Source organism: Calliopsis andreniformis, chromosome 9 (assembly GCF_051401765.1).
Source record: "Calliopsis andreniformis isolate RMS-2024a chromosome 9, iyCalAndr_principal, whole genome shotgun sequence".
Taxonomy (NCBI): Eukaryota; Metazoa; Arthropoda; class Insecta; order Hymenoptera; family Andrenidae; genus Calliopsis; species Calliopsis andreniformis.
This window is the reverse complement of record NC_135070.1, coordinates 13,586,265-13,613,371: the sequence shown is the minus strand read 5'-3', so window position 1 is coordinate 13,613,371 and position 27,107 is coordinate 13,586,265. Positions and strand designations below refer to the sequence as shown.

At 43.0% G+C, this 27,107-nt stretch overlaps 4 protein-coding genes across 12 annotated transcripts; 3 read left to right on the top strand and 1 right to left on the bottom strand.

The window, feature by feature from the left end:
• The first annotated feature begins 2,055 nt into the window (after window positions 1-2,055).
• Window positions 2,056-3,454, top strand: LOC143184071 (protein D2). 3 transcript variants are annotated; one of them, XM_076386034.1, is made up of 3 exons: window positions 2,056-2,150; window positions 2,563-2,814; window positions 2,886-3,454. In XM_076386034.1, the coding sequence occupies exons 2-3, from the start codon at window positions 2,619-2,621 to the stop codon at window positions 3,236-3,238; spliced, it is 549 nt and encodes a 182-aa protein (XP_076242149.1). In that variant the 5' UTR covers window positions 2,056-2,150; window positions 2,563-2,618; the 3' UTR covers window positions 3,239-3,454. The 3 variants fall into 3 exon arrangements, with proteins under 3 accessions (XP_076242149.1, XP_076242148.1, XP_076242147.1); XM_076386033.1 differs by having other exon boundaries at window positions 2,067-2,224; XM_076386032.1 differs by having other exon boundaries at window positions 2,091-2,263.
• A 453-nt stretch (window positions 3,455-3,907) lies between these two features.
• On the top strand, window positions 3,908-5,373 carry LOC143184072 (protein D2). The gene is made up of 5 exons (XM_076386035.1): window positions 3,908-4,068; window positions 4,186-4,298; window positions 4,356-4,476; window positions 4,844-5,057; window positions 5,221-5,373. Exons 1-5 carry the CDS (start codon window positions 4,047-4,049, stop codon window positions 5,357-5,359), a joined length of 609 nt encoding a protein of 202 aa, XP_076242150.1. The 5' UTR covers window positions 3,908-4,046; the 3' UTR covers window positions 5,360-5,373.
• A 75-nt stretch (window positions 5,374-5,448) lies between these two features.
• Mgat2 (alpha-1,6-mannosyl-glycoprotein 2-beta-N-acetylglucosaminyltransferase) lies at window positions 5,449-18,521 on the bottom strand. Of its 7 annotated transcripts, none has more exons than XM_076386024.1 (9): window positions 18,271-18,502; window positions 12,326-12,374; window positions 12,109-12,138; window positions 10,276-10,456; window positions 9,577-9,999; window positions 8,909-9,218; window positions 7,693-7,971; window positions 6,565-6,815; window positions 5,449-6,275 (listed from the first exon to the last, which is right to left on the bottom strand). In XM_076386024.1, exons 3-9 carry the CDS (start codon window positions 12,113-12,115, stop codon window positions 6,047-6,049), a joined length of 1,680 nt encoding a protein of 559 aa, XP_076242139.1. In that variant the 5' UTR covers window positions 12,116-12,138; window positions 12,326-12,374; window positions 18,271-18,502; the 3' UTR covers window positions 5,449-6,046. The 7 variants fall into 7 exon arrangements, with proteins under 7 accessions (XP_076242139.1, XP_076242143.1, XP_076242142.1 ...); XM_076386028.1 differs by lacking the exon at window positions 18,271-18,502 and adding an exon at window positions 17,800-17,815; XM_076386027.1 differs by lacking the exon at window positions 18,271-18,502 and adding an exon at window positions 16,209-16,363.
• Window positions 15,470-23,722, top strand: LOC143184070 (odorant receptor 13a). The gene is made up of 6 exons (XM_076386031.1): window positions 15,470-15,607; window positions 21,773-22,342; window positions 22,422-22,521; window positions 22,697-22,792; window positions 23,050-23,205; window positions 23,538-23,722. Exons 2-6 carry the CDS (start codon window positions 21,783-21,785, stop codon window positions 23,586-23,588), a joined length of 963 nt encoding a protein of 320 aa, XP_076242146.1. The 5' UTR covers window positions 15,470-15,607; window positions 21,773-21,782; the 3' UTR covers window positions 23,589-23,722.
• The last annotated feature ends 3,385 nt before the right edge of the window (window positions 23,723-27,107 follow it).

The following is a 27,107-nucleotide window of genomic DNA, read 5'->3' as shown; positions in this document are numbered from 1 at the left end:
GTTCAAGTGTCCAACACTTTTTTAACGGAAGAAGCGTGAGAAAAAGTGAGGAAACTATCAAATCAGACATAAATTAATCCTTGTGATGAGTAAGTTTAAATTGATTATGTTTATAGCTCTTTTTACACAATCGAAATATGCCTTTCAGGATTTTGTTCATAAATTTCGATAAACACGCGTATCGATGATTTCAAACTCACTGAGATAATTCCTATTAAAATGTTTATTTTATAACAAAATTCCTTTCTATTTGAAGATAGCACTTCGATGGATAAAAAACTAAATACAACTATGGAAAGAAAAATATTTAAAAACTGAGTGATGAAAGCCTTGGAGAACATCTATAAATATACAGGGTGTCTCAGAACTGATAGTAAAAGGAGAAAAGGGGTAATTCTACATGAAAAAATAAGACGAAAGTGTCGAATAAAAATTGTTGATATCCCGCTCCTATTTCGAGAAAATTAACTTTATACTTTGACCGAGTACAAGTGCACCGAACTACAGTTTTAGACGTTTGAAGGGTAAACGAGGAAAGGAGAATGTTTCTAGCGTAGAGTAGAATATGGACAGTCAGTGGTCAGACCAGGAGTATTCCCCTTACCTCCTGTACCTTCAAGCATCCAAAACTGTACTTCCATACGCTTGCACCGAACCATAATTTAAACTCAATTTTCTTGAAAACGAATCATGGTATCAAAAAGTTTATTGCATATTTTAGACTTATTTTTTCATATAGAATCACTAGCTTTCTGCTTGTACCACCAGTTCTGGGACACCATATATATTTTAGAAAATTGTGATTTATTGAAGATGGAAAGTATACGTTGAACGAATTAACGTTTTGGGTCTTATAGAAATTCTATCCACAGGCCCGATTATACACGGCATAACAATGTGAGTTTTATATGGAAACCAGGTTAAAGAAAGGAGAATGCAAGTCGAATACCGAGGGGAACCGCGCCGCGTGCAACATTTTTTTTTTCTTCAAGAACGCATATTTCTTCCTGGGAGTGTTTACTCCAGATCAACACTACCATTTCTCTGGTAAATTTTATGGTTAAGACATCAGTCATCAATTACGAGCAAAATGTTACGTTGATAATTTCTAAGACAATGTCAAACATTTCCATAGAATAAATTTTTTAGTCACAGTATTATCATCTTTTTACTAATCTAAAATAATTACTCTAAATTAAAATTAAAAAACTCGTTTTTTCCGAAAAATTAGTTACTTCACTTCGTGGCTTAACCACTTTGCTATAATCAACACTTTTCCTTATTTATTATGTAATCCTACTTTGTATTAAATTTGAAAACAAAAATTAAATAAATAATTTTAATAATTAAGGTAATCAATAAGTGATAAAAAAAGCTGCAACAAAATCAATTTTGTTTTCTACTGTAACTATTATTGAAAATGATATTATCAACGTAGGAATGGTATCATCTGCAGCTAAGTATATTCTTTTCCTTACCACAGACGAGTATACAGGCACCGATGAAACCAGCTTCTGTTATATTGGATCAGTGGATGTAGGAACAACACGAACAACATTGTGTCACAGACGAATATACAAAATTAACTGAACAGCTTATGGAGGTTCGTGCCTCATGTTCAGAAATACAGACTTTTTGAAAATTCACTGGTTTCAGAGCGCCCTCTGCGATTATCAAGCGGTGGATATAGAAAACACATTAAAATACAATAAAATCATAATAAAGACTTTTAATAATCATTATTAATATTTAAGTTACATAAGCGATGTTATTCAATAACAGTATATAAATATATATAAAAACTACACTTTTCTAAAAAGTCCTAAGCGTTTTAAAACACCTTGATAATGAACAACTGGTAAGTAGTTCACAGACTTCATCACTAGATGGCCATAGCGCTCGAGTGTTAAAAAGTTACAAGAGTTTTTATTAACACAATTCATAAACATTGCTAAATTCTGTGAGTATTTATTAATTATTACACAAGTAATTACAACGTAAAAGTAGATTTTTAGTAGAATCATTTTAAACTAACTTAAGAATCTGGCCTTTCAGCTCTCAGCTACTTTCCCCTAGATCTGCTCCATCATTGGTCACCATTGGCCACCATTCAACGAAATACAATTGCGTAGCGAAACACTGGGGATAAGGTTCGCATACTGCATACCGGTTCCCAAGCGAATTCAGTTTTAGTCGGCGCAATTTACGTTGTGTCTGCTAGTTGGTTCGTGTTGGATCATGTCACAATTCTTATTAAACGCAAGTAATGCTTTCTAAACCGGTGAAAATTTAACTCTACTAATATTTCACGTGCAAAAATAACTGCGCAGAAAAACACCGGTCAACGCATTCATTTATCGCGTTCCATTTGATCTTCATTTGTCTTCGCAATACTGATTAATCGAAATAAGTCACGCGAACACGGTCACCAGATTACGATTAGATCGATTATCCATATCGAAATTTTAACATTTTCGATAACCTTGTTTCGCGATTAGCGTTTATTCGTGATATACAAACAAGCTTCGTTTTCTCTCGATATTTAACTCTCGCTGTTTTCAGCTACTTTAATCACTAAGAAGCCTGTCATTGAAATTGGTGCGCGTCTTCTTTCCTCGATGGCTCAAGCTCTGCAAACCCACGGCGTCGTGCCCGACGTCATCGACAAAGTTCCACAAAGTGTGCTGAACGTTACATACCCTAACAATCTCTCCGTTGAGATTGGGAAGGTATTGACCCCGACCCAGGTCAAGGACCCGCCCAGCGTTACTTGGCCAGCAGAAGCAAATGCTTTTTACACCCTTTGCATGACTGGTATGTGACTTTACAAGAGATAAGAATCTTCTTGCAATTGAATTTCTATAGTTTATATTGCTTCTTTATAGATCCTGATGCTCCAAGTCGCAAGGATCCGAAATTCAGAGAGTGGCACCATTGGCTGGTAGGAAATATTCCTGGTGCAGACGTCTCTAAAGGAGAAGTTCTGTCCGACTACATTGGTTCCGGACCACCAGAAGGCACTGGGCTTCATCGTTATGTCTTCTTGCTGTATAAGCAACCTGACAAGCTCAAATTCGATGAGAAAAGACTGACCAACAGAAGCGGGGATGACCGTGCTAATTTCTCTATTAAAAAGTTTGCTGCTAAATACAAACTTGGAGATCCTATTGCAGGCAATATGTATCAGGCTGAGTTTGATGATTATGTTCCGCTTCTTTATAAGCAACTGGGAGGCTAAATTTGTACTCTTATAGATATTTGTACCGTGGATAAAGAATATTGTATTAAAGCTGTTTATACATAAAAGGATCTGTTTTCTTGTGTACCCATTATGCGCATGACACTAGGTTTAAATAGTTGTGTGATGTAACTTGTCAGAACACAAAGCTCTTGATCAGGATACTCTATGTGCTAGCTAATAAGAGCAATCATTTATTAGGGACAAGTGTTTTGTGTTGCATCTTTTTAAGGGTTCTTCACAGAACTTGACATAATTGAGGCAGCCACCTAATTAGACCAAAGTCTTCTCCATACCCCTTGACCCCACACATGCTAAAGATGCAATGAATAAGGTATTATAACAGAAAAGAATTTTAATTTGCAAATTAAATAATATAAGAAATAGTAGTAGCTCCTATGTATCCAAGCTAATACAGGTCTAAATACTTAGTGTGAAGTTAGTAAAAATTTCCAAAAAAGAAATGCAGGAAGTTTCAATCATTCTCTCCTAACTTTCTCTCTTTCCAACGTTAAAACCATAATCTTTTCACAACCTTGTGTACACAATAAACGACTTCCAATTCCTGCCACCAACTATGCAGTGATTGATTGTCCTAGCTCTAGCTAAAAAAGGAGAAGAAACGCAAAAGGAGGGGCAGGTAGAGCTACAGACATTTAGACTTCGTGAACGGTGGAAAATGTTAAACGTGAAGCGAATCCTTGACATGCACAGCTCGAGTGGGGGCAGTCGGCGAATAAAACGTTTCTCCCGAGCCGTTCGAATTGGAGTTTCTTAGCATTGACTGTGCAGCGATAACGAGACGAAGATGAAGTATCCCGTGATAATAGGTACTTGTGTATAAATTACCCTTATCAACTGTGATACGCGAATCAAAACGTTTGACATTTGGCTATGGACCACGTTTATTTTCGAATTACCGTGTACCAACTAAAAATCACTTTCAGGGGTTCTCATTTGCGGCGTTCACGTGATCGCTGCAGCGAACGTTAAATCGGAATTCGAGGCGGCAAAAATTGTACCAGATATACTTACTACTGCGCCTACCGAAAAAATTGAGGTACAAATTATATGTTAACTCTCTTAGAGCATGAAATAATTAATACTTGTTTATTAGGTAAAATATGGAGACAAGGCGCTCGAATTTGGAAATGAACTAACTCCAACAGAAACCCATAAGATCCCTGAGATTCACTATAAACACGAGGGGGGAGTCCTCTATACGCTCGTGATGACAGGTAAGCGACAATTTTCCACTCAATTTTATTCCCAGTTTTCAATTCTGATTCTCGACGTCTCAAAATTTTCACCATCTCAAATTCGTTAAGAAGTAATTAAACGAGCTTATTCTCATTGGATTATACACATTTAAAGTAAGCTATAATTTTTCGCGGCCACATAGTCGTTTCAGAAAACTGTGTGTCCCTGTAGTCTCTTCTACGGTAGAGAGGACACGACCTTATCTTAGCTTCTCGAGTCACTCGCGGTAACTTTCACCGTCGAACACAGCAAACCTGTTTTCTCCTTGTACTGCCATCTCCGTCACGAGTCGTGGCCGGTCATTGATTCTTATCATTCCTGACATCGATTCTATGATGCTTTCAGATCCTGACGCCCCGACAGGGAAAGGATACAATCGAGAGTTCCGCCACTGGCTAGTTGGCAACATACCGGAAGAGAACATCGCCAAAGGGGAAGTCCTCGCTGAGTACGTTGGTCCTGCGCCACCCAAAGGAACAGGGAAGCACAGATACGTTTTTCTAGTCTATAAACAAAACCAGGGGTCCATCACGTTCGACGAGAGAAGATTGAGCACCAGGTGAGGAACTTCTTCATTTTTTGGGGGGTTTAGGTTAGTCTCATGCGGGGCTCAAAACGATTATGCTACCAGTTCTGGTTCTTAAAGTAGTTGTGAGAGGTCGAAATGATACCGTAATTGATGTGGATTATCTGTGGTTGTTAATGGTAATCTCGGATTTTAGGGATGGTCCTCAGCGAAAGCGGTTCTCCATAAAAAAGTTCGCGGAGAAGTATAACTTGGAAGGTCCCATAGCTGGAAACTTCATGAAGGCAGAGTACGATGATAACGTACCCCAGTATCATAAGCTCTTGGGATTCTAAGCAATTCATAGATATCTTTATTATTCGGGTGGTGGTACGACAACGAGAGGCGACAGTGCGAGGCAATAAAAGTAGAAACGATCGGCGGATACGAGAAAATCGGTCGATTCGTTTATTTTCGTTGATGTCGTTTATAAATATAAAATGTAGTCCTATCTAGGTGTCGCGACTCGTGGATGGCTTTGGTTCGCGAGTCGTTTCTCCGTCTGGATCGTCTCGAGGCGAAGACCATGTGGTTTCTCGTTCGTTCACCTCGCACAATCGATTCGTAGAAACATTGAAAGTATTCCTTGTTGCTATGCATTACGTGCGACGACTAGAATACGATAAGCTAGGGGGAATCCCCAGAAAGAGGTCCCCCACGACAATCGAGACGCTACCCTGTCGGTTACACTCGTTAAATCGAAATCGAGTCGTCGGCGAATCGTTCGATAACTTTAGCACGGAAACAACGATAAATAAGGTGCTAACGATTATCGTGCGACACGATAAGCATAAAGGACAAGACCGAGCAGCGATCGAGGGAACGTTCGATAATCATCGCGGATATCGCTTCGGTACTGATCGTCGCGATCGACGCGATCGATAAAAACTATTCGCCGACATAAAAGGAACTTATCAAAGGAGAGTCTCTGCGTGAGAGACGAAATAAGACGCGAGACGATTCGTACTCCGGCGCGGCTCCTCTCAAGGCAAAGCGAGATCCGGATAAACGGTAATGTTCCAACAGAGTCGATGATCCCGTATGTCGCCCCATCCGCCGTTGCCCTTTCTGAGCTTCGTCTTTTTCGCAGTGCCAGCTACGGTAAGCGTCAGTTGTGTAGGAAAAAGATGATTTCGGGCGGTCTTTAACACATTTTGGACCTTCGCTATTGCGGCCGTCGATTCACAGTTGGTCTTCTTGTGGTGGACTCCACTAGACAAGTAAAAATTCGGTAATTAGACTTTCTGACCAGCTGTACTTACAATTCATGAGACTTGGCCTCTCAAAATTTAGCGAGCAATAGTAGAGGGGGGAACCCCAGCTTTTGAACTTCGCGCATGTGCTGGCGCTGGTAATAATCAAGTAGTCTAATAGGGATTTTTTGATGTTACTTTGGCGTTAGAAAGGCTTCAAAAGAGTCCTCGGTGTTTTTGCCATATTGGCCAGCCAAAACTCTTAAATTTTAAAAAGGAAATGGTGATAGGTAAAGTTCTCTACCAACCATTCGCCGATATGAAACACCCTAGGCGCCCTCATCATCATGGTGATCAGGCCGGACTCGGTACGGGGCGCCACCCCTGCTCCCTTACTGGGAGGTAGACAGGTTTGCGCGATATGCTGGAGACTCCAGTCCCAATTATAGTCGTCGTATGAGCAAAACTGTGCGGCGCACTTCTTCAACTTATTCCATGTGACGCGGTTGAATGCCATGCCCATGTTGTGTTTGCTCGAGATCCATGGGATCACCTCGGCCTGCTGGAAGCAACGAATGCTTATTATCGTGTCTAGGGGACCAGAAGCGGCGAAGCAGAGAAAAGAAGTGTCGCGGTGCGATCGGTGCGCACATGCGCGAACGCGATCTAGTTCGAAGCTGTCGAACGTTCGGAGACTCTCAAGGACTCGATGATTGTAAAGACACCTGTCCACCTGAGAGTACGATTATTGCAAAATACTCTCCAGAGTCTGGTTTATCAATTTACATATAATGGATGAAAGAATATCTTGCGCTGGGACACAGGATTGGTAATCTATGATTGGTTGTTCATGTTTTCTCTAAATCTAACATTATTTTTCATTTTTGGAAGACAGAGTGCTTAGGTGTGCTAGACCCACTGTTAACAGTAAAAATTCCAAAATATTTATGAGTACTCGCTTAAACAGTGCTAGTATAGACCGGATCTCTCTTTCTACTCTTAAGTTCAAATGAGTCTCTCTCACAGGCTCGATAAAATAGTTTCCCTCACTGCAACATCCAGTAGTCCTAGGATTACCTAAGAACACCAAGACTCTTATATAAAAAATCAGACTAGATAACTAAATCAGCGTCTGTATTAACAATTAGAGCGCAAGATATTCTTCAACTAATAGTACAGCATCGACAGTGCTCTCAAAAGCAACCATCACAAAAACTCAAGTGCACACGTGCCCTAACGCGTCAACGAGTTCGCCATGAAAAGGCTTTACTAAGAAAGGGGCCAGTGCAGACGAGCGAACTCGTCAAGGGTGAGAGCCGCGGGGCAAGGTGTCTCGAGGTTTCGCGTGTTACCGTCGTCTAGGATATCGAGCACGCGGGGAACGAAAGCGAGCAGCGGACTTTCCCGAACTCGAGTCGTCGAAAGATGACGGCAACCTTTTGGTAATGATTGTAGAGACTGGGTAGGAGCTGGAAAGCCCAAGAAGCAGGTGGCGCCGTGTGCGCGTTCCGAGCGACGGACAACACGGCTGCGAATCCGATCAAGCTGGAGGCGTTGCGGGTGGCGCCTGTGCCGCTGGCGATGCTGTTGCCCGGATATGCGCCGATTCCACCGTTGGTGTCCTCGGTCTTAGCCGGTCGCTGTCCCATTAGCGCTTCCCGTCGCTTTAATCCACGCAGCAGCTCCTTTTGCAGGGCGCTGTTGACGCCAAGGAACTAATGGACGGCGCGTGCGTGAAACATCGACACACAGACATTCACACTGAGATGGGAGCCATTGGTGTACGCGCGCGGGACGCGCCTATCGCCTAGCGATTCGCGCGCGTCCACGCGACCTAGCTTCGATCCTCAACTTCTCGCGTGCCCCGGAACCGTCCCTTTCTACTTACAGCAATGCTGTCCGGCAACCGAGGGCCCTATCTACTAGCTGGGTTGCATACGTGTAGGGAGCGAACATGTGACGCGATAGAGGGCGCCATGACAAACTTGGCAGAGTCACGAATCGAGGTGTTATTTGACTTGTTGTTAGTATTGCCAGAAGAATTCTCTCACGAAGGAATTTGGAAGTAGGTTAAGAGCACTTCATTTAGCTACAGTTGAGTCATATTGGAAAATTTATCTAATATTTTAAAGGTGAGCGTACGTCTTCGATGGTCCCCCAGACGTTGAAGTCCCTGCATAAGCGCGAGTACTCTGCCAACTTTGCTTGACAGGCCTATGTAGCATTCATGTGCAAGGTGGTAAAGGCAGAGTAGGTTCGCAAATTTCAGAAACTACATTGGACAGCACTGACTTATCTACAACTATTAGTTGCCTCCCTCCCCTGAGACTTCATACGAAAAAACACAACCTTCCGCGATCCTAAGTAGATTCCATTAAACAGATAAACATGGAATATCGATTAAAAGAAGATAAACGTGAAACGAGGAAAAAACGAAAGATTTGCAATTACATTCGTGGTGACGCGTATGTTATAACAGAGGAAGAGATAGAGAAACAACCAACACAGGAAGTCGCGATGAACATGCAAAATTATGACCCTGTATGCCCCACTGACGCGTGGATCACTTAACCGGGGACGCAGCGGGGAGGTCGCGTTCGATTGGCCCTCGAGCTCGTGCACCGTGCGACTCGATCGACCCTTGACTCTCACCTTCCGACTGAAGTCCGCAAAATAACTGTAAGTCTTGAGATAGGTGCCCAGGGAGAGGACGTTGCATCTCTCGCAGCTGTGCTTACAAGTGCGTTCCATCAGTCTCAGAACGTGCAGGAAGTCCTCAGCCACGTAGTGATCCTCCTCGAGGAACAAAACCATACCAGTATGGTTTCTGGTTATCGATAACTGGTCGAACACGCGATTCGCCTTCCACCACCAGTGGTGCTTCGTCTGCGTGAACTTTGCCTCCCTATAATGGCCGTAGAGGTCTGGGTGTTTCGCGTTGATGCACCCCAGGTTGAGGGCTCTAGGAAGATGCATATTGGAGAATTGAGGTGGATATTTAGAGACAATTGTATCTGCTAAAAGTTTCAAGATTTGGAATCCCTAGAACTGTATTCCCTAGAATTGTAGTGGACATTTAAAACATGGAGTTAGAAATAGTTGAGTTTAGATTTCTCTTGAGTGAAAGACTTTAGACTTTCCAAAGACGCAAATATAGTATTCTCTTAGTGAGAATTCAATAACGAGTTCACAGCGAGGATTAAAGTCCCTGAGCTATTCCTTAGGTCCACAAATTAAAATTACTCTCAACTATAATTTTTCTGATAATTATCAGAATGGTCCAAGTGAGTTAATTTTTATAAACACTAAACAGTACTCACTGTTCCTTGCGAATGTTTCGCGGACAATCGTTAGGGTCTTCGCCTGGGAAGCTCCTGGGATGCGTCTGTATGCTGTGAGGATAGAAGATCTGCATGACGCGACAGAAGTCGACGCTCTGCACCAGATAGTTGATATCGGGGTGCCAGACATCGTGGCTGAACACAAGGAGGGTCTGCTCGATGCCTCTGGCCTGTGCCAGCGACACTATCAAGTGCCTGAGGTAGGTAAGTCTCGTGTGCACCTGGATCACTATCACAGGGGCATCCGTGGCCAGAGGACCGAATGCCTCCTCGTTGTACACCCTCTGCTCCGCGTTCGCCCTCTCTATATTACGACGAATCTCCGCGATCTCGAACTCCGTCAAGGCCTCTGAGCTCGCGTTCGCCAGCGAGGACGAGCCGTTTCGACGTTCCTTCAGAAACCTGAGATAAACAAGGTCGTCTACTTTCTAGTTTACTGACGTCCAGGAGTTGACTAGCTGATTAGATCTTGGAAACGTAGGAAAACTATTATGTAAACTATTGTGTTGGACATTACATTCAACACTAAATTAACTCGTGGACTAAAAGCTTGAATCTACGCTAATTTATAGATCGAAAAAGTAACTGGAACTAGAACTACCTATAGGGACTCTCGAAATAAATCTTGGCAACCCTCTTGACAGTTTTTTAGCGAAGATGTATCATATTCCACATTACCTGTGCAATTCTTGCGGTACCAGGGCGAACAGGGTTTCATTTGAAGACTGGCCACTGGAGTCTCGACCAGTGAGGCTGATCACGTGCAACTGCAGCCAGAGAAACGTCGCCAGAAAGACGAGGATGAGCGTTCTTAGAAACGTTCCACGGACCGATCTTATCGCTCCGAGCAGCGCCACTCCTGTAAACGTTCCTCGATATAGTTTTCTAAGCCAGCAATCACACTCCTCGCGTCTGCTCTTTCATGATGGGTGGAAGGAACCTGGCAATGTGTAACGCCATGCAGAGATACAGCGACGTCGTAAAAGCAGCGGATGACGAAGTTGGTGGTGTGTTTTGAAGGCATTGCCGAGAGACTAAGAGACCAAGAGCGCGTTTAGCAATTTTTCAGCGTTAATATTTGAAGGCTCTGTGGCGAAGGACACGGCTCACAGCTTTCACCCTCAAGGGTATCATTTCTTCCACACCACTCGAGTGATTCTTGTGACTTCACTGGGTCTCCGCAGTGCGCTATACTTGGAACTTGGAACATAGTAAAGTGTCGTGTTGAGTGATACCCTTGAGGATACGGGTCACCAAATGTGTTTTTCATTACGTGACACCGAGCCGCGAGAGCCTAAACGTTTGGTCATCTGAGTGTATCAGGTCATCACGTAAGGAACGTTGTGTCTATAGATACTTAGAAGTATGCTATATGAGCATGAAGTCCTTGATTGATTACAGGAATTTATTAAGTAGAAATTACATTAGAGGAAGACAGATGATTTGGGTCAAAAGTTCGAAAATATAATATTTTACAATGTGTTACGTAGTTACATCTTTATCTTAAATTCAATTTTTAAAATAATAAATTCAAATTATTTCTTATTCAAAATTCTATGAATTGAAATTGTTCTTAAGTCACTTTGGTATCCTAATGTAAAATGTAAATTAACCATTAGTAAGCTACTTATGGAAACGACCAATAAGAATTTCTGAAATTTTTGATTGGTTATTTTGAAAACTATACCACCTCTATTTCCCACTAGCTTTCCTTTTACAGACCCTCTCACATAAAAAGATCGCGGTTATTTTTAAATACCTAACATACCCCCAACCACTAGGGTAAATCTACCTGCCTTCTGACGCATTGCTGGCTGACTGAACCAGTCAATTTTCTGCGTGCTAAGGTGCATTATGTGCTCAGTGTAGTTACGATAAGTATCACTGTCGTTATAATGTAGTGTATAACTTTGTGCTATCTCAAAGTGAAAACAACATGAACATGCACCAGATAGTGTTCACCACTTAAAAGCTGGACGTAAGTGAGGAAGTTGCCAGGATACATTCTTTTTTAAAGCCAACCATGAGTAAGTACATGAATAACAATACATTTTATCCTATAAATAGAATCTTGAAAATAAAAAATAAAACTAGTATATTCGAGATATGAAAGGTAGCTGCAGAAAATAATCCTCACGTCAGAGAGTTAATGCAATCAAACTTGGACACATTCGAAGTAGCTTAAATTAAATATTCAGTAATATTAAATGGAATAAGAGTGTTAATACGAATATGTTTATCAATCTTCATTAAAAAATTACATATCAGATTTCGCCATCAGACTACAGGGTTGACGTGACAATAAATAATAAAAATAAAGTGAATGGCCCAGGTTTGAATATAATATAATTAATTTACTAAAAACGCGAGGCTACTATGTCCCTTCCACCCACCAGTATACAGCCTTCCCACGCAAATGGAACCAAAAACGGACCCCATTTGCGAGCGTTCTTCGACCAAACATTTTGCAAAATACTTAGAACTCATTGTCTCGAAATGTTCCCAACTCACCTCTCATCCTGACATTCCTACGCGACCGTTCTGAAACAAGTTTGACGCGGTATTAGATCGTTTGCAGTCACGGGGCGATTCGTTCGCCGAAAAACGATGGTTCAGAGCGTCCCGCGGCTGGAGGAACAGTCGCTCGGGGATCGTTTCAAGGGCCATCGTTTTCTCGCGCGACGCATCGAGTCGCATTGTTATCAACGACGAAGGCGGATCGTCTTACCTCGAATCGGGGGAATGGCGCGACGGATGGTCCCTCATTTCGACGAAATCTGTAAGAAGAGGAAAAAGAAACGAGTCTCGGGGGCTATTCTCGTACTTTCCGTTCCGCGCGTGTCGCTACACGAAAACGCTGGCTTCTGAACCGGAGAAAATTCAGATTTCGAAGTCGGCGGAGGGTCTCTTAACCGGGGAAGACCTTGTTAATGATTGCTCGATTTGTGCCTCCAGATTTGCAAGAATTATCTAACTCGTGTAACCAGAGTCAGTTGCTTAACTTTATCTCTTTGGGGTACAAGATTTTACGACAGAAAGAGACTCTAATCGAAAGTCCATAATACAGAATTAACTCTCCGTGGGCACACTGAGTCCACTTTGTCCGCGACTATTTTTTTCACTGTTCTGGGCTTTCAAGAACTCTAAAAACATTCTAGAGTACTCATGAAAGTGTCTACAATTTAATATACCATAGTTACTTGAGTCAAATGTTTGTAGGATTAATTAGAAAAAATAAAACGTCTCCTCAAAGCAGAATTTTCAAGAACGAAAATTCACTGCGAACAAAATGGATCCAGTGTGTCCACAGTGTGTTAACATTCAACGCCTCTGAACGTCGATATCTCAAAAATAGAAATATCTGACATAATCTGCTTCACAACCACAGACTCTGGTACCAGCCGGTGCAACTGATATTAAACAGAAACCGAGCAGATCGGCGTGCTCGGTCGTCGGGAAACCACACGTCCCCGTGGATTCCCACTGGAATCGGATCGAGGCTCGTCGATCTGGTTCCATCAGAGAAACGTATCGCACGCGACGTCCCACGTCCGCGCGATAAGGCTTCGTTCTCCTCGTCACTTCCATCGCGTCGCCTGGTCTCGCTCGCCTCTCCGCTTCCCTCCTCCTCGGAGCGTCGACGCGAGTCGACGTCGCGGCGCGAGTCGACGTCCATCGGAAGCACTTCTTTCCCCGGTGTTTCAGTTCTTTTCATTCGCGCAACGCGCCACAGAACACGTTCTCGCCTCGATCTCGCCGCGTATTTTTAGTACGGCACGCGGCGAGCGGAGGAGGAGGAGGAGGAAGACGGCAGCAAAGCGTTGACGGTGAACGATGTCGTGATCGAATATCTTTGAAACTCTACGAAACGTCTCGAAACAGATTGCCCTTGATCCTCGGGGGATCTATCAATGAAGGCTGGCCCGATGCCTTGCATCGGAGAGGTTCGATTTGTCTTTGGCCCTCTGTGGGGAGTCCTCTGGAGAACGGTGGGTCAGGGTGGCGGCGATCGAGGGTTCTAGAGTGGGGGGTGATTTGATTGGAGAGGAAAATGTTTGGTCTTTAGGGACATTTTAATTTTTGATGTTAGTGTGGAGTATTCTGGGTTTGAGATTGGGATTTAGGGGGTGATGAGGGTTTAACTTTTGTGTTGGTGAAGGGGAATGAGAGAAAATTGAGGGATGGCTTGAGTCAATGGAAAGGATAGTAAAGGAATTTAGACAAATTTGTGAGTTTGTTATCGGTCAATGTAAGTATGGAATCGTTTGTTAATTCTTGTTAATAGATTGCGGATCTTTATGCGTTTTGGAGGAACTTCAACTTTAATTGCTTGGAATTTTGACTTTTTCTAATGGAGAACATGAGTTCGAATTTTTAGCTGATAGAATGTATGCACAGCTGGTGATATAAGCTAAGATTGGTTGCACAGATTTTCCTGCCATTAAACAAATTAATTTTGAATTGAAGGACACTATACACTTGACTATATCAATTTTATACTAAATACGTCTACACAATTATACTCAAAGTTATTATATTTTAAAAAGCAAAAACAGATTCTAGTATCCACTGTTTTCCATTTCCCCAGCAAGTAAAAAAATCTCTAAAACAGAGTCCTCCTGCAATGCAATGCATACAAACATCACAAGATTATTAAAAATATATCGAATAAAAAAACCAAAGACAATGTGTCATCATCAACAAACCCACACATTTTACAAAACAATCTAAAGTATCGTCAAAAATCATTGTCCAAATCACCCTGACTCACACAGTAACTCAAAAGAACCATGAACATCTGAAACTTCCCCAAGACCTTCCCCTTAGCCCCCTAAAACCCCATCTATCAACCCCCAACCCCCAACCCTCAACTTAACAAACTTCAACCAAGCAGCAGCAACTAATCCACCAAAAAGAGCCCCGAAGTTTCACCGAAACCACATACGAAAATCTCACCTATCGCGTTTCGTGGGCGGCCAGCGGGCACCGAAGCAACCGAAGCAACCGAGGCGGGGCGTGTGCGTCGCGCGAACTAAGAGCGAAAGCGGAGTAGACGCGGAAGAGCCGTAGGATGTGTGGCGAGTGAGGTCTGCTGGCAGGGGCTGCCGCGGCTGAGGACCGAACGGAGGTGGGAAGAGCAACGTGGACGGTGAGGAAGGCCTCTCAGGATCGCGAGTGGTTTCCCGTAGACGAGCATCGAGTGGCCCGATGCACCGTTTCGCTCTCGGTCGCCGTCTATGCAATCTAGGTCAGCTGACTTGGCTAGTTGACGCGAAACAATGCGGATATCCGTGAGCAGGCTAACCGCGATATCCTCGCCTTCGGGGAGGGTAGAGCCAGGGGCAGGGAAGAGGGAAGAGCTACTCGAGCAGAAGGAGCTCGAGCAACGATAAAACAATTTAACCTTCCCGCTTTCCTCCCCTCGCCTTCCTCCTCCACCTCCTCCTCCTCCATTCCCTCCCACCTTTTTCTCCTCCAGTGTTATCAGAATTTCGAGGCGCGAGCTGAAAATCGCGCAACCGTTCCCGAAGTGTCCCCGTCGCGCGCTCGCGAGCCGACGAGCGATCGACGCGCGAGCACTCGCCGCCTGGGCGACCGTGCTCGCGCGAATCGTCGCGGTTACGTGCTGACACGCTTCACTGACGCGGCGCAAATGCAAATGCAAACGACTGCGAGACGCGAAGCGGTCACGCGTCGTCGGGCTCAAGGTAAACCGGAAGAATCGGGGCGACGGCGAAACCGCAGGCGTATCTTTGCTGCTGCTGGCGGAAAATCGTGGAGGAGGGGCTGGAGAGGGTGGGAGGGGCAGGAGAGCGTTTAGCGAGTCGAGGCGCGTGTCTGACGGGCGTGAAGCGTGCAGAAATTGGGGAAAGTGCGGAGAGAGCAGGTTTCGTGTCGAGGGGGGTCGTAGAGGATGGGGTGTCTTGGAGTACACGGTGTAAGCTCGTTGATGATTTTATTGCTTTTGGAAAGTGGTGGCCTAGTTTCTGTTAGGCTGGATTCTGGCAAGGTAAATGTGTGGTTGTATAGTGGGTGACCCTGGGAACATGGATTTTATATCCTATGAGAGTGGTTGTGGGTCGAGACTATATAGGGAGTAGGGGATATCAGTTGATAGAAATTGTGAATGATGCACTTATGTGTAAGATTGTGATTTTTGCTGTTGAGAGAGTCTTTACTTGCTGTAGTCTTGAGACTCGTTGAGAGGAACAAAATCATAGAGTATGGTGATAAGGATTTTAAGATCAAACTATATGACTCATATTTCTTTTGTTCGTTGAAGTAATAATTACAGGATATAGTAGATGTGGGATGTTATACTTGCATCAAAGATACCAGCTTATAAAGTATAGGAAAAATTGTTCTGAAACAATTCTACACGTCGGTGATTCATGTTTCTCTTTACCACAAAAGAATTGAAATAAAAATGAAATAGTAGAATTTAAAAAAGTTAGGAAATGCTCCCTACCCGCTGTAATATCACGACTCCTTATCATCATCGAGATTTCAGTGTATAGGAAAGAAATATTTAAAATGAATTCATTTTCCAATATCACAAACGTGAAGATACTAAAAAGCGAAGAAGATAATTTTTAAGATAAAATAATTACCATAGGTGACGAGCTCATAACGCGTAGATACTTCACTATGAACACAATTACGAGGCTTTCATACCGGCTTTAAGACGCACTAAAACGGAGCACGTAGGAAATGTCACGCGAGAGACTGCGATTTGATTAAGCATGATTCATAACCGAGTCGTAGATACGAATGAGCAAGAATGAATTATGAAATTGTATTAAGTATCAGCCTTCTCGATTTCCATGTGTAATACGCCCACTGATGCGCAATTTGTTTAGTTTCCTCGTATACTCGATCATGTAAACGCATGTTACTAAAAACAGGGATGTTTCATACGTTAACGATGTACAGTCAGCTGATTTATTTTTAACCGCGTCTGACTTAGTTGCAAATGCATACACGTGGAAATGTACAGGTTCAATGCGCCTTTCTTTTGCATGGCTTTCAGTTAAGTTAATAAGAGATTTGATATTTCATGACTTGTATAAAATCAGCTGACGTAAGTGTACTTATTAAATCACGATTATCCAGCGATTTTTGAACGCTCACAAACGTCGAGATTTATTTATCGTTAACACGTCGAAGAACGTTGCAGGTTCAAAGTTTCAATCACCGATGACCTTTGCGTGAAATTTGCAGCGGTTGTTAAATAAATTTTTAATGTCGCTATTATCATCCTGTTTTTTTATTGGACTAACTGTGACTTTAGATTTCACTAATACATTATTTCTGTAGCTTCGCACATCAAGTGACAATGAAAGTGAATTATTGAATATTTAACTAGCGTTCAATATCTGATTTTTCTTTTGACCATCACTCTACTAATAATTAAATAGTTATATCTATTACTAATGCAAAGGTGATGATATAATTCTAATTCTTCATAATTTGGAATAATACTTGGTGTTGAGTTAGATTTTATCATTGTATCATGAAGAATTCAATGGTTTGGGATTACTGGGATAGACCAGATATGAGGATAATGACCTTTAACCCAAGGGACCAGAGTTCGCAGCAACCCTCCTCATAGCATCGCAAATGAACCTAATTTTCTGTACTTTTTAAACTTTCATAACCATTCTGATGTTACAACCCCTACTCCTATTCCAGCTAAAGCAGAATCGAATTAAAAAATTAGAAGACCGCTATTCCATCGTCTACCTCTTGCATCTTTAACACCCACGTAACTATACCCAATATTCGCTGACTATACCCAATACAGTATCATCCTTGACCATAAGTCTAAGGCCAAGTTCACACGTACACAATACTCCCACGCAAGCTTGACTACTCCTAGAATATTCCATCTCCCCTCCCCAAGATCTCAGAAAACCTTACCCTCGCTAATTCCCTTGTTTACAATCTTTTCCTCATCGCAAGCCCCGCATCACATCCACCAAACCATATCTTATTGTCAGAATTATTTCAAGCAAACGAGATTACCTCCCGCACACGCTCACGTCATCTTCGAGCCAAAAGTAAGCTATCAGTACAGTACCACTCAGATACCAGTCCAACAATACTCTCACATGTAACTGTTCCCTCACTTATTCTCTCGCGATATACAAACTCCAGGAACACAGTCTCCCATCTATGAACCGATCTGAAAAGTGAACTGACCCCAGTCCCACGCTTGCTCCCAATTCCATATCCGCACGAACCACCGCGAGTCGACAGGAAAGTATGCATTCCCAAATACAGATCAACCCCCGTGCCACTATCCTGCACCCTTAGCACAGAACCTACTCAACTCGGTATCGATTAACAGGCATCCGAAATACGCGTCGTCCAGTTCCGCCGATTACAGCAGAGTGCTTAATCCGCTTCATGAATGACTCGAAAACAGATGGCTGTAGAGGGGGTCGAGGGGCCAGATGAAAGGGAGAAGAAAAAAAAAGGGGTGAAGAGGATCGACGGGACGCGGGAAGACGCTTCGGCAGGAAGATCTGGATGAAAAAATGGATGTGGGGGTGAAACGAAGGGGGATGGTGGGATATCGATCGCTCTGAGGCCGCAGAGCTCGCCTTGGAAGTTCGCTGGCTGACTCGCTCGCGTTTGCGACGCTTTGCTCCCTCGGCTCGGTTTACTTACGCAGGTCCTCCATCCGAGCGTCTTCGCCGCGAGTGTCCCCGCTCGCGGGCCGTCTTTCAGCGCGACTGATCACGTATCGGCGAGCGTGTGCACGCGGATCGCGAGGCACGCGGGACGGGAGAGGCGGCGAGTCATCGCTGCCGCAGCGGAATTCCACTTGTCGTCTCGCGGCTCCTCTCTTCACGCGTCTTCCAGCGACCGGTTCGCGCGACCTCCCGACCGAACTGCGATCGCGCGCTACGACGCCGAGCAAGCCGACACCGCCCACCCCCGCGACGCCACGCGTCGAAAGGGGCTGCGAGCAGGGGACGATCGATCCCCCCGTCCCGCCATCCCTCGGAGGAACGCCTCGGCGTCGCGGCGCTGCTCGAAGGTGGATGCGGAGCCCTCGATGGATAAGGGATCTTGCTCTGATGGTAGATGGGAGAGGATCATTTTTGGATGATTGGAGAGGTTTTGATTTAGGGGAGAGGGTTGTTGGGGACGAAGAATGATTTTTTAATTTTTGAGTGGTGAGAGGAGAATTGAGAGGGGGTGCTTGTTTGTGATTTGTAAATTGGTTTTGAGGGTGTTTTCTAGGTTTGGGGAAAATCTTATTTAGGAACTGGTACGTAGGGATTTGTTGGAAAGACAGAGAGTTTGGTAAATGAGAAGTATGGAAATTTTCAGTAGATAATGGATGTATATCACAGACCAGGTGTACGATAAAGCATGTACCACTAGTTTGCTTAATTAATAGAATCCAAAACTAAACCTTAATCATTTATTTCTAGTGTCGGTATTATTGAGATTATAGCTAAAAAGCTCGGATAGAAACAAGTAAACAATAATTGAAACATATATCCTTTCTTATCACTATGTTTAGTTCTAATTCTCGCCACCAATACGCGCTACAAACATATTCCACTCTAAATCGATAAGTGCCAGTGTCCTCCAAATATGTACTGAAGATTAGTTTGCATTGAATAATAAATTTACAGAACTTTGAAGGATAGAACTCCTTAATATCTCTCTAACTTCTTTTAAAATTATTCTCTCAATTTTTTTGTCTTCACTTCAAAAAAAAGCAAACCCAAAATGGGGTCACATTAAGGGGTAATCCTAAAAGTCAAAATTAAACGATTTTTAAAGAGTTTAAAAATCAGTAAAATCCACCTGAACAATCATTGTCATATCTACTATCCAGGTGAAGAGTGCTAGTATTTTTCAAATCAAAATCTACTCTCTTTAAACACTTGTAATTACGAAGCAAAAACTCAAACTCACAATCAGTTCCATTATTCTTAATTATCATCTTATTCTTCACTTTTCTCAAGAATCACCCCTTAAATTCGTTACCACCTGTACCCGACCACCCTTTATATCTACCTTCTCATATCACTACTCGATCGAGCCAGTCGTTCACCATCGCCTCCCTCATCGCAACCACCAGATGGAACAACCTATTCGCCACACTCTGGGTTCCTAACATTCGCCTCCGCTGTTCCTCACCCTCTCCTTCAACCCACACCCTTCCCTCCTCCAGCAACCACAAGTGTGACGCGATTTTTTCTCCCACAGCGAGGGAATCCGAGTCTGGCGATGTCCACGCGATCGCGTGATCCACAAAACGTCCAGCTATAAGCCACGATTTCGTCGTGAAACTTTATCTTCTTTGCGATAATAATAGGTGTCGGAACCTTTCTGCACCCCCTCTTCCTCGGCAATCTTCTAGCCCACGTCGTTGACTATGAACAACTTGGCGAACAAGCCGCGCATTCCCACGGCTGGGATACTCCTAAAAAAAGCTACCCTGGGGAGACTTTTGCGTTGAGATTGCTCGAGCGATCAGGGCAAACTTCACAAGAAACATGAGCGACGAATTCGGCAGTTTGATCGGTTTGAACTTGTTCCTGCTGAAACTGTGCGGCGTGATTCCTCACCGAGGACGTTTGATCGCTAGGAATATTCTTGCATTCGTTATGCTTTTCTGTTTGTCGTTGTACTCTACTGCATACATGTACGTGCTCGTGGTAAGGGACGCTCAGTTGGATGAAAAATTGGAAATCTTCGCGTTGATGATCACCATCATGGGAGGACAAGCGAGGTTTATTATACTATTGGTGTCTTGCGATAGGTAATGCAGGGGTGGTTTGGGAATTAATGTTGAAAGATGCGTTTAGTATACTGATTCTTTGATTGAATCTTTAGATACTTGGTAAAGTGTAATTGAAACGTTTATATGTTTGATAGAAGTTCTTGTAAATGAATTGTAATTTTGTAATAGATGTAACTCGATTTCATTTGGTGAAAAAGTGGAGTGACAGTGAAAGTGAAACTTGGTTGCTTTGAGTAATTTCACATTATAGTACATATCTGCAGTTTAGTAATTTGGTTGCAATGAGAGTATTGTAGATATTTTTGGAAAAAAGAAACAGAAAAGATATTATGTTCATGTGAGATTGAAGAAGTTTAAACAATGGAATTTTTCGATTTTTGTATGTGTTTAATCAGCTCGTCATGTACATATATACACATATACATACTTCATATCAGTCTCTGCTAAATGTTCAAATTAAACAGCGATATTACCCAATAAAAAGTATGTTCTCACACTGAAAAATATCACTCGCAATTAGCAGTGTTATTAACCTGATAAATTAATAAAACTAATTTCCGTGTTTTAACAGGTGTATTTGCAGTTATAGCAATAGAATATTAAATAATCAAATAGTTGCTACAAAAAGTTTTTAAAGTAGTCACTTTGACTGTAGACAGTCACTCCAACTGTTTTAACTTGCAAAGTATTCACTATCAATGTTCAAACATGTCTAATGAATTTTCCATTTCACAGGACTCCAATACACTACATTAACATATTCTAGCTTCGAAAAAGGAAAAAGAATATTACGTAAACACGAGTACGTTAAAAAATTGCGTTACGTTTATTGAAAGCATTTTCTTATTTCACTTTATGAAAATCATTGACACAGTTTTATTATGCTGCTTCGAAGCACAACGCATAACAATATAAAATTAATTACTCAATCCTTGAGTACACTTAGCGAATTAGTACAGGCATATAAGAAATCCAGACGCTCCGATGCTCTCGAGTGACTTAAACGACACCGTTACGCAATCGAGTAATCGAGCTAGAATATGCTAAATAACATTAATCAGATCGTAGCGTGGATACGCAGCAGAAGAATATCATATCTGTATCAATACAATTCTAAAACCTTGAGTTCATTGCCAGATTACGGATATTTATGCAAATTCATGTATCAGAAAAGTGAAACCTAATTAAAGATTTGTTTTACTTTATACAAATATCGTGAACTATATTTAACTTTTGATAAGTTGTACTTCTTTGCATATTAACAATATTTCACTTACAATGCTCAGTATTGAATGAATTCTCTGAAAATCTCTTGTTTCTGGCTTCTACTACAATTCCCTAATCAATGAAATCTCCAACCTACTCAAACCGACTACAAAAATAAAAACACATATCTTATAACAGGTGTCAAAGGATGTTGAACACCTGCGAGCTGCTCTGGTCAGCCCTGAACCCAAACGAGAAGAAGATCGTGGAAAGCTACGCAAAGAAAACGAGTAGATTGACTCTCTACTACTTATCCACTTGTATCGTCACCGTCCTTGTCTACTGCATGGCAGTTCTCTTAGTCTCCTCAACACAGAACAACCTATCAGATATCAACGATGATTCAAAGAACGCCACCAACGCGTCTCTGAACCTAGAAAGACACCTGCCATATGTCTTTTTCGTAGAAATTCAGGAAACACCTTGGTACGAATTAGTATTCGTTTTCGAAATTGTCTGCATGATGAACGTGGGCATAGCCTGTGTTGGAACCGATACACTTGGCGTTCTATTTACCTTGATCGCGTGTGGCCACTTCGATGTGATCAAATCGAGAATGGAAGGCGTCACCGTCGAGGTGGAGACCACTAGTGGCCGTCGATGGCTGTCACATTCCCCTTCGGCGAACATAGCGACAGCAGAAGCTCCTAGCAAGGAGCAAATTGATAGCTTTCGCGTTTGCGTGGTCCATCATCAAATCCTGCTTGGGTGAGTCCAAGGGCAAGTCGAATCTTTGGCCAATGTTGATGGTTGTTAAGAGTGTTCTTATGTAGCGTCCTCTAGACAGGCTCTGCGAAGAACTTCAAGATCTAACTAGTATGCAACTCTTGGTACAATTGTTAGGGAGCACGTACAACATCTCTCTGGCTGGCTTCAAATTAGTTGGGGCAGGTAACCCTTTAATTTCTTGTTAGAAGTTTTCCCGAGGCCTTCCCAAAGTTTAACTCTGGGCTCTTTTATCTTTTTTTGTGAGCTGAATTCTCTTACTGCGGGGTTCATGTCATTTCACACTACAAATATGATGATTGTTAATGTGTACTAACAGAATTCGTGTATTAATAGGATGATCCTGGTAAGTTTAAATTCATCATGCAACTCCTCGTCCTTCTCTTTCAACTGTTCATGTGCAACTGGCCTGCAGACGTTCTTTCTACAAAAGTGAGTCTGAGATATAGCCTACTAATTAAGAAGTCCCATTCAGATTCCTCAGATTCACCGATTGCAAAGCTAAGCCAATGTCAAGATACAATCATAGTTACAACTAAACTCTTTTGTCATTTTATTTGCCTACTATATCTAAATATATACGTACAGGCGATCTTTGCTTCTTGTCTAAGATAAATAATACAATATCTCACAATCAGTGTTATTTAAAATTAAGATCACTGTGCTTATATCTCGTTTCATTTTTTCAGAGCGAGGCAGCTTGTCAAGCCGCTTATTCTGCACCTTGGTATCAATATCCCTCTTGGCTACGAAAACCTGTGAACTTAATGTTGGTGCGGACGCAGAGGCCAGCTCGCTTGACTGCTGGGAAGTATATAGTGCTTTCGCTCGAAACTTTTAAGGCCGTGAGTACATATGCATAGGTAGTAATTTAGAAGCAGAAAATTGACTTACATTGTTCCTGGTCTTAGTAGTAAGAGAGACTAGAGGGCGCTAGTGTTTGAGAACGCCCTCTAGCTCGATTGATACGAGTTGTTACTCAGAAAGCTGAATCACTTTGATTAAATTCTATTCCTTTTGCAAATAGTACTTCATTTATTTCTATTATACTTTTCGCATCTCCTCTTAAGAATTCACCCTCGTATCTTCTCTTGTTATCAGTTCTCCTATCCACGACTCTCATTTTATACTTTATCTATTTATTTATATCTTATCTTCTCTATCTTCTGCTTTTCAGATGATCTCATCCGCCGTGTCATTCTTCACCGTCGTCAAAAGCATGAACTGATGCTCCAAGATCAGACTAACAAAGAAAATTGTCGATGCAGGACCATTTCTCATTCTCTGAGTAGACGAATAATAACTAAACGATCAAGTAACACAAGGTTCCAGATTTATTTAAGAAACAAATTTCTTGTGTCTTCTATCACGCATTTGTTTCATCTAGAAACTTTCTAAGCCTTTTGCCCTTCAGGACCACGAGACTGAAAGAAATGTGGGCGATGGTTAAACGAAGCAAAGTTAACTCGTGCAGAGAATACGGGAGGAAAGGCCAAGTAGGAGAGAAAAAGGGTTTCGATGTAATTCATCGCTCGAGCTGGGTCGCGTTTCTTTCTTACCAGCAGTTCGATTCTCGTTCAGACTTCCCGTCGTCTTTAAACCTTATCTACGATTGATCGAATCCCCGACATAAAAGAAAACATTTCGGCTCCTTTACGATGGAAACGCTCCTCCTCGTCGCGGGGCGAAGTCTTTCACGGATTGGCTGAAAGATGGAAAACCACGTTCCAGTTCGATGAGGGGGTGACTCTGCTCGCGATCTTGCTCAGTTTGCTCGTTACCATCGCGAAAAACACTATTGGCCTCCCTATCGATGATCACGTTCGCTAGTTGCTCGTCGTTTTTCAATGCAACCTGAGTCCTTCTTATGTCTAAGACAGTCACTGCTAGAGTGCTCATTTTTTTATTTCCTACTATGGAGAGATTATGAGTTTGACGAATGGGACTGGTTGGTCGAAACCTAGGAGTGATCTTAGAGGATAAGAACTCATTAGGATTCTAGAGGTTCTAGAAGCTCTAGAAACCTAAGTGTTTCAGGGATACTAATGGTATTAGAGGTTCTGGAGACTTGGGGATCCTATAGATTCTACAATAATAAGGGTTCCTAGAGATTTTAGAGTCTAAGTTATAATTCTAAGATTCTTAGAAGCCCTAAATACCTAAAGACCCCAGAAATCCTAATTTCTCCTTATTGCATCCCTAAAGAGTAAAAACTCATAAAAACCACAATATTATTCATACCATCGACCCTCTACGAGGAACGACATTAAGGACTCCCAGTCTACATTCATGAACTCCCCCACTATGGTCACATTCTCCCATTCCTTTTGCGTCAGCTGTCCTACAACTACAAATAACTCAAAAACATTTCATCCCTTCAACTTTCTAATCATCCCAAACCAAAGTATTCCAAAAAGTCCTCTGACCCCATAAAACTCCACTCAAAATTTCCTCCCACAGATCCATGAACAGATAACCATCATCTCTACCCTAGATCTCCTTTGGAAGGTACACTTTCACCAAGTTCAAGACCTAGAATTACCCTCTGCCTCCCTCTCAACCCAAAACGAGTCGAGTCGTGAAGACGATCGCCTTTCAGGACGAAAGATGGTAACAGTCCAGGACTGTGGTCGCGTTTCCAGCATTTCTTCAGCAATTACTGGTTAAGTGAGTTTTTCTGTAATCTCGCGATATCCTCTCGGTCATCGTTCCCGCCTTTCCCCGCGGTGCCCGAGAGACGCGTAAATCGCGCGTGGCGTACGTGCGCGCGGCGCGCATCGGGAATCCAGAAAGGGGTGCGAAACGGAGTAGCTGATGGCGACGAAGATCGAGGGGCTGGCGAGTGGGCGATGCCACTGGAGGCAATCTTCCCCGCCGCGATCCGTTCCTTCTCGAATTAATTACCCAGGAGATGGGCGCACCTTGATAGAGGAGCGTCTGCCGTGGACAGCCGCCACCCATCTCCCTCCAGCTTGCTCTTTCCTCCTCCGTTTCTTCTGCCTAGCTGTCGCTGGGAGAACTGAAATTGGCGAGAGTACTCGGCCTGTCTAGGCTGTTATCGAATCGAAAGAGGCCATCGGCGATCGATCCGCGGAGCCTTCTTGCACACCTTGGTACCCCCTTTCCTGGCGGATCGAGTGCTCGGTAATTGGGGAGGACGAGTTAACTCGGCGTTGGGAGATACTTGAGTTGCGAAAGGTTGCGCGTTGGGTTGGTTGATGGATGTGTCTCGGTTTCGAAGAGGGAGGGGAATGGGAGAGAACTAGAGTCACATTTTGAGGGCGAGAAATGATATGAGTGATGAAGATAGTTGGAATGTACTAAATAAGTTTCAGGTGTTCTTTAGTGGGGTGAATTATTTAATTAAATTATTAATTATATGTAGATATTACTCAAAGATTATATAGAAGAAAATGCTCAGAGATATATAGAAGAAGAGACAAACTTGGAAAAATACCAATCCACAATAGAGAATTAAGGTTTAAAACTTCGAACTCGAATCCCTCAAAAATAGAATTCCACAACTTAAGTAATTTCGCCTCCCATCCTCAGACATTACCAAGTAAACTCAAGCCTGCTCCCTACATTCCCTCAGCTCCCTAAAATCCACCTGCCACTGGAATCCACCCGCTACCACCGAACTCTAAGGTCACCTCAGCTTCCAGCGCCAAAGAAGTCCTCTTCCTCCGCAGAGGAAGCTGGACGCAGAGCGCGAGTTTAGCAACAAGTTGCACCTCGTGCGTTTTCTCTGGAGTTTCCTAATATCAACAAGTGAACTGGCTTCCTGCCTGGAATTTCTATATCGCTTCCCCCGTTTGACGCCACAAGTGGCAACCGAGAGGCCAGGCTCGCGCGTGGATCTCCCTGTATCAGTTCTCGCGATTCTTATCACTTGTAGATCGGTTCCATCAGCAGGAGACGCGGGAAGCCGAGGCGAGCGATGCTTCTATAGGGAGGGCTCGGTTCGCGGGTTCACGGCGTCTCTAGGGTTCGATCGATCGCGCGTCACCTCGACATTTACGCGCCGGAGGCTGGAAGACGGAGTCGACTCCGTTTCTGGAACGTGATGAAAGCCGGTTTAATAAAGAGCGTGGTCTCCGTGCCGCGTATCGAGGATTCTTCGAAAGCCTCGAGTTCCTTCTGACCTCGCACCGCATTCCCTCCGCCCTAACTCTCATTCCTTCCATCTTTCACCTCGTAATCTTAATGGCGTTCTCCCTACGCGAATACCTCTTCTCTCCCTCGTTGCTCGCCCTCCCTCGCGATCCTTGATCCTGTCGTGGCACCCTTCTGATTCCACGTCGCTCTGTGTCCTCTATGAGGGTCACTCGGGGGCTAAACGGAAGTGGACTGTGCTGCTACTGTTGATTCGTGGTGGATGGCAGGAGGGGAGAGATGTATGAAACTTTGGTGCTTTGATGTTGAAGAACGGAAGAAGGGATGGATATAGAGGTGGAAAGATGTGAATGGTTGGTAGAAATGTTGCAGTGGGATGGAAAGGAGGGAGGTTGGACTGAGTGAGTGGAAGATTAGGGATATAGTTGAGGATCATGGTTTTAGGAAAGGCAATTTTTTAGATCTGTAGAGAGAGAATTAGAGATGGGGGAAAATAAGAGGGATAGGAGAGTTATAAGTTAGTCCTTTTTTCTATTCTATGAGTATTTCATTATCGTTATTATTATTACAACTCTTTTCAAGGGGCCCAGAAATCCTACCCCGAAACCCCAACTAATTCTCAATTCCTCCC